Source organism: Quercus lobata, chromosome 1 (genome assembly GCF_001633185.2).
Source record: "Quercus lobata isolate SW786 chromosome 1, ValleyOak3.0 Primary Assembly, whole genome shotgun sequence".
Lineage (NCBI taxonomy): Eukaryota > Viridiplantae > Streptophyta > Magnoliopsida > Fagales > Fagaceae > Quercus > Quercus lobata.
The window spans coordinates 15,718,875-15,725,414 of record NC_044904.1 but is presented as its reverse complement, the minus strand read 5'-3'; the positions used below and the strand labels follow the sequence as shown (position 1 = coordinate 15,725,414).

General features: G+C 37.1%; 1 protein-coding gene across 1 annotated transcript in view; it reads right to left on the bottom strand.

The window, feature by feature from the left end:
* LOC115980792 (4-coumarate--CoA ligase-like 7) overlaps positions 1-4,835 on the bottom strand; it is a 30,052-nt gene extending 25,217 nt beyond the window's left edge. The window contains exon 1 of the mRNA XM_031103007.1: positions 3,705-4,835. Within this exon, the coding sequence (XP_030958867.1) occupies positions 3,705-4,724 (1,020 nt within the window). The 5' untranslated portion in view covers positions 4,725-4,835. The remainder of the gene's footprint in view (positions 1-3,704) is intronic.
* Between the last annotated feature and the right edge of the window lie 1,705 nt (positions 4,836-6,540).

Genomic DNA, 6,540 nt, shown 5'->3' with positions numbered 1-6,540 from the left:
TGAAGACCCTAAATCCTGGCTCAATCTAAATATATATATATATATATATATCAATATCAATATATCACACAAATCTACAATAATTTAATTTCATATCATTTTTCCTTTCAAAATCACAAACCCAAATATAGAACTTCTAAATATTTTTCAAGATGAAATAATAAATAAATAAAATGTAAAACACTCCAAAAACAGAACCACAAAACACCTGGAAACCCAAAAAAAAAACCCTCATTTTTCCAATTAAGACCAAACCAGAACCACCACAACCGCGACGATCCATCCACTCAAAGTGCAGTAGCCCTAACATAGTGTGTCACAGCGAAACAACGCCGCTTAGCCCATTCCAACAAAGACCTAAATCATAATCATCCAACACTCCCACGAGACTCACCACAAGCTTTCAACTCTACCAATCCTCGCCAAATGAATACATCACAAAAATGGTGATTAGGGTCATTCTTTAATTGAGATTCTATTGGAAATTTTCTTTTAGAACAAAATCCAATATCATTCACACTATAGCAACTTCTCTTCCACAAAACAAAGGAATATTCCCCATCCCCACCCAAATGGAGAAGTGAGTGGCACAATAGGGGAAGGCAGGGAGGAAAGAGCGGCTACAACAAGTGAGAGTGAGAGTGAGGGAGATGGAGGGTGGCTAAGAGAGTGATTATGGTTAGGGAAGTGAAAATAGAGAAATGGGAAAGAGCAGTATTTATATTTAGGGTTTTTAAAATTTTTTAATATTACATATGTATACGGGTCAAGTTTAGGGCAAATATGCATAATATCTGCACCCAACCCAAACCCACTATGGGTTGGGTTTTTAAAACCTAAACCTGCCCTGTTTGCTTTACGGGTTGGGTAAAACCCGCCCCATTAGGGTCAGGTCGGGTACCCTTGGGTTGGACAATTTTTGCCATTCCTACCTACAGTGAACTACCATCTACAGCAGCTTAGTGTAGTTGAATGTTATAACAAAATAATCTTAGTTTATTTGTGAAACTAAGGTGCCTCTCTCCCGTCTCTGTCTTCTCCTTCTAATGGTTCCTAAAATTTTCTATCTCACCCATGCAAACACACCAACCTCTCTCCTCTTCACCAACCCCTCTCTCCCCTTCCCCTACGCCTAACCAAACGCAACCTTGCCACACCTGATCGAACCCAGCCTCGCCTAACCTTTCTCCTCTTTTCTCTCTAACTGAACCCAGCTTCCCGATGGACTTGTTGATCGTCAACATCTTCGCCTACGTGTTGAGATGAGCTACGACAGTGTCGAGGCGAGAAGTGAGGCGGAGATAGTTCATCTGCTCGATGCATTTCTGGATTGCATTCTCAGCGCAAATTTGAGCTCTATCAATGCTAACTTTCTCCATGGCTTTCTTGATCTTCAACTTCTTAGATTTCTCTTTCTTCTTGCATTTCTTAGCTTGGCGTTAGAGTGATTTGGATCAATGTGAACTTCAACTCCATGATATGGTTCAAAAGCTTCTTTGTTTTTCATGAGATTTTCTTTTGTGTCGATTAAAAGAAAATTTGTAGTGGGTGTTTTGAGGTTAAAGATGAAAGGGTGTATGGGAATTGTATTTTGCTAAGAACTTTTATGAGTTTTCAAAGTAATTCTATGTGGAGAGAGTTGTGGTTGGTAGCTTGCCATGAAATATGGTTGCTTAGCTATGGGTATGGTTGTTTTGTGGTTGTGGATAAGTGTTTTGTTGTGGGTGTTTTGAGGTTGTGGAATGGTGTTTGTGAGTAGAAATTGTTTATTTTATTTTAATGTGTTGTATACTAAAATAAAACATTTGATGTAAGATGTATTGTTAAATAAGGTGGTAAAATAGATGAAGTAGCTTTTTGAATTGCTAAAAATTAAAATTTTTAGCAAACTTGTTGTGAATGCTTACCTTTGGTTTCTCTTTTTCTTTTTCTTTTCTATGGTCTTGTAGGGACTAGGGCCCAAAATAATGTATTGGGTCTTGAGCCTTATCCGAGGACACTAACAAGTTCGAGAAGGAGGAGATAACTATTAAATGACTCCCAATAAAAGTCTCATTAGTAGGGGATGAAGGGAAAGAGGTCCGAGGAGGAATTCCTCCTCGGACACGACAAATGCAATCCAAGTATATACTCTAGCAATTGAAATGCATCCCATGAACATCTGAGAGGGAAGGAAACTCGAAATATCTAAGGCAAAACTGCTACCACCGCATTAAGTGCACTGCAACTACTTTTCTGGCCACATTAATGTGGAGAGGACCTCTAAACAGTGCTGTCTTGGCTACCACAACTCACAAAAGGCTAAAAGGGGTGTCTGATAGGATGGGCACTCAAGTAGGGCTCCAGATGATCAACAAGTGTAGGGTCTAGATGATTAGAAATGAGCTATATAATGTGGAAAAACCCCCATGAGAAGGGGTGGTGAAAAAGTAGAGAGAGAACACTATAGCATACTTAACTATCTTAATATCCAACTGTGATCAATATACGTTAACTTTGGCCTCCTCAGACTAAAAATCTATTGACACCAATGTCTCTTATTTGTGCTTAATTGTCTTTTAATTCAACATTAGTTGTTACCCAACTCATTAAGATCTAGTTCTTTGACCCATATTCTATAAATTCATTGTATTGGGCTCATTAGACCAAGACTCCATACAATTTGAGCTTGGGCTCCAAATCATGCCCCTACCGTTCCTACCTAGAGACGAAATATAAAAAACAAACAAAATAATAAATAAACAAAAACCAATATTTAAAGTTTCAAGATCCAACAATGACTAATTTGGATTTAAAATTTTATACCTCTACTAAACTCCAACAATCATTGAGACACAGATAGTGGCATATTTTATTATACATGGATTGTATATAATAATAAAAAAATGTAGAATTTACACAATTTTGCCTAAAATTGACCTACATCAATCATGTATAATTGTGTAAATGTATAAGTCTGCTATAGTAATTGTATAAATTTACATTGATACTATTCATTTTGTATTTAGTTGTTTATTCTTTCTTTACATATCTTGAGAATGAAGAAAGAGAATGGATGATACTTGTTGTGTGTGAAAAATGAGAAACAATTTTAAAAATCCAGAAAATTTGATTTTTTAAAGAAATGCAGTATAAAATAGATAATCTAATATGGAGTATTTTGAAAAATAAAAATGTAAAATAAAAAAAATATATTCTTATACTAAAATAGACAAAAAATTTTATGAAGCCAGATTGTTAAAGAGTCCTGGTCTTGCCGATGCCGAGAACCCCAGAGATTTCTAAAGCCTTGATTAAATGTAATTTTAAAAAAATCAACAAATAGAACTTTTCAAAAACATAAGATGTTACAGTCGTTCCATCAGACAACAAACACCCATAACCAATTCATAAAGCTAGAATAGAAATCCAAAACACATCATATTCAACTATTATCCTTGCCTTTATTTTGCTCTCTCAGTTTCTCTCTTAAAGATTCTTAGGCATGGTTTAAAAAGAATCACACTTCCTTACGTGTTAACTCTTGATTGGTACATAACTTTTTTTTTTTTTTTTTTGACAAAGTTGACACAAGGTACATGTGGTGGTCATACTTTGCATAGGAAAAATTATATTTTAATTCAATAAACTTGTAAAGTAGTTTAAAATAGAAGATTATCAATAAAAAAAAAATAATGTATGGTTTATAACAAGTTGTAAAGTACCTGCATAACGACAGCGTTTGGGACATTCCTACTGCACTCCTCCATCAAATCCTTGCCCAAAGGCGCAGCACCGGACCCAATATGCTTCACCGACGACAAGTCGTACTTCTTCACCACACTCTGTTTCGCCAGAGCCAGTATTATCGGCGGCACCACCCAAAAATGGCTGATCCTATACCTCTCCACCGCCGCCAACACCTTCTCCAGCTCAAACCTCTCCATCGAAACCAGCGTACTCCCAGCCTGCAACTGCGCGTACAGAATCACCGCCAGCCCAAACACGTGAAACATCGGCAACACGCACAGGTACACGTTGTTTCTCTCCCCGGCCACCTCTTGATCCATCGTCACCATCTGCGACGCCGCGATGAAATTCCCATGGCTCAAAATCACGCCTTTGCTCGTCCCCGTGGTTCCCGACGAGTACAGCAACGCGGCGGTATCGTTTTGCTTAACATTGTTGATGTTCAGCTCGGAATCTGATGATGATTGGTTAAGGTTTAGCAAATCGTTGTAATGGATAACTTTTGGGTTTGAATTAAGGTTGTGGTTGGTGTTGGAGTTTGGTCCTAAAATGACAGCTGGCAGGTTGAAACCTTTGACTTTGTCCAACAATTCAGAAACGGTAATGACTAACTTTGGGTTCGAGTCCTTGACCTGTTTGGCGAGCTCTTGGGTTGTGTAGAGAGGGTTGGTTGTTGAGGCGATTGCACCTATTGCGACGATGGAGAGAAAGCAGATTGGGTATCGGATCGAGCTCGGAGCGAAAAGGAGGACAACGTCGTTTTTGGTGATGCCTAGGCTGAGCAATCCTTGGGACACTTTTGCGATTGTGGATTTCAATTGCGAGAAGGTTAAGGTTTCGGAGGTTTCTGCGTCGATGAGAGCAGGTTTGTTTGGGTACGAGGATGCGTTTCTGAAGAGATATGTGACTATAGAATGATTTGGGTCTTTTGGTAACACTAATGGTGGTCTCATTGACCTGTATATCCCATCTCTCCCATACCCAGATTTCTCCATTTGATTTTAGATCAAAAAACTTGTAAGGAAGAAAGGTTATGAAGCGGTAATTTTGGGAGTGGTATTATATATAAGTTCTTACGCTTTTTTTGGGTGTGAGGGTCAGAGCTAATCCGTTAAATAAGCTGGTCCTGGTCCATCAGCTAAAAATGGAGATAAACGTGTTATCAAATAAAATAAAATAAAATAATCGGAGATAAAAGGAAAATTAAACAATTATATAAAGGGTTTTTACTAATTTTATGCTCTTTGGGCATATTTTAGTAAAAATCATTTTAAGAAAATTTTTATTGAGAATTGAAAAAGATAACATTTTCAATTTTTGATAAATTTTCTCTAAAATATATTTTTTTAAGGCCATACATCAATCAGACCCTTATTTAAATTAGAATTAAATTTCAATGAGTTTTGGGACTTTTCTCAATAAAGGGACAAGATGGATGATGATAATGCCAAGGAGATGTGTCCTATGATAGTATTTCTTTCAATTACGCCACCACATATGTCTGCATTTATTTCGACTTTGAAGCCACATTCACTCTTTCCAATTAACACCACACATCTCCACGTCATCATGCTATCCTTATAATCCCAGCCAATAGGAGCATGCCAGCACATTAAAACTTGCTTACCTCAACTGAACTGCCAGCTCATCGAGTCCTATGACAATATCTCTTTCAATTACACCACCACATATGTCTGCATTTATTTCGACTTTGAAGCCACATTCACTCTTTCCAATTAACATCACACATCTCCATGGCATCATGCTGACATTATAGTCCCAACCAATAGGACCATGCCAGCACATTAAAATAAGTGATATAATAGTAGGGTTCTCAACTTAATGGCTTAAAAGCCATAAAGACAACAAAACAAAGCAAAGGCAAAAGACAAGTGGTGGATAGAACAAACCAGAATACTATTTTATTTGGTTTCAAGTAAAAGCATGGTGGAAATGGACTTGGAGGAAAGTGATAAAGGTATATTTTTTCTTGTATTTTTTTAATTTAATTTATGTTTTGCAAGAATGTTTTATAATTTGTGGTGATATACTTGCTCTCAAATAAAACTATATAAAAATGTGTTGAATTTGTTGTATTTACATGATATATCAATTTTATAGTTTAGCCCAAGAAAAATATCATAAAGATTTTGCTTCTTTTTTTTTTCATATATAAATGATTTATTTATTTTTGTTTTTTACCGTATTTATTGTTAATTTTTTGTTATTATAATTTTTTTTATTGAGTATCCATAATCAACCCAAAAAATTTAAGACTAAAATATTGTTGTTATTGTTGTTGTAAGGATTCAATTTGTAACGACCCTAAACTGGTATTGGGTTCGCACATTTAAGGCCCAAACAATAAAATTTGTAGAGCGTGAGCTTGAAAGGCTAGGTCTTGGTTACAGGACGGTGGTTAGTCATGGTACTCATACAAAGGTGAATCATCTTTGCTCAAGAAGTCTTTCTCCTCGGCATGGCCTGGGAGGCTCTGGTTCTTGGCCTTTTTTCCCAGCCCCCCTTTCTGGATTGCTCACTTCTCTTTTTATATTAGCCTTTACTCTTCCTTCAACGTCCACGTGTAGGTTCAGCTTTCCAAGGCTGATACTTGTCCCATCAGCCCATACCCAAAAGTGGTTGGGGGTGGTTGTAAAAGCTGAAAAGTATTGCTCTGTCTGGCGCAGAGTATTTAATTGCAGTAATGGCAGCCTTTCCTTTGTCCTTTGTCGCCATATTGTCCAGGGGTCATTTCTCCATCAATGTGGAGGTGTTCAGTTTTTCCTTAAACTGTTCCTATACCGTACTTGC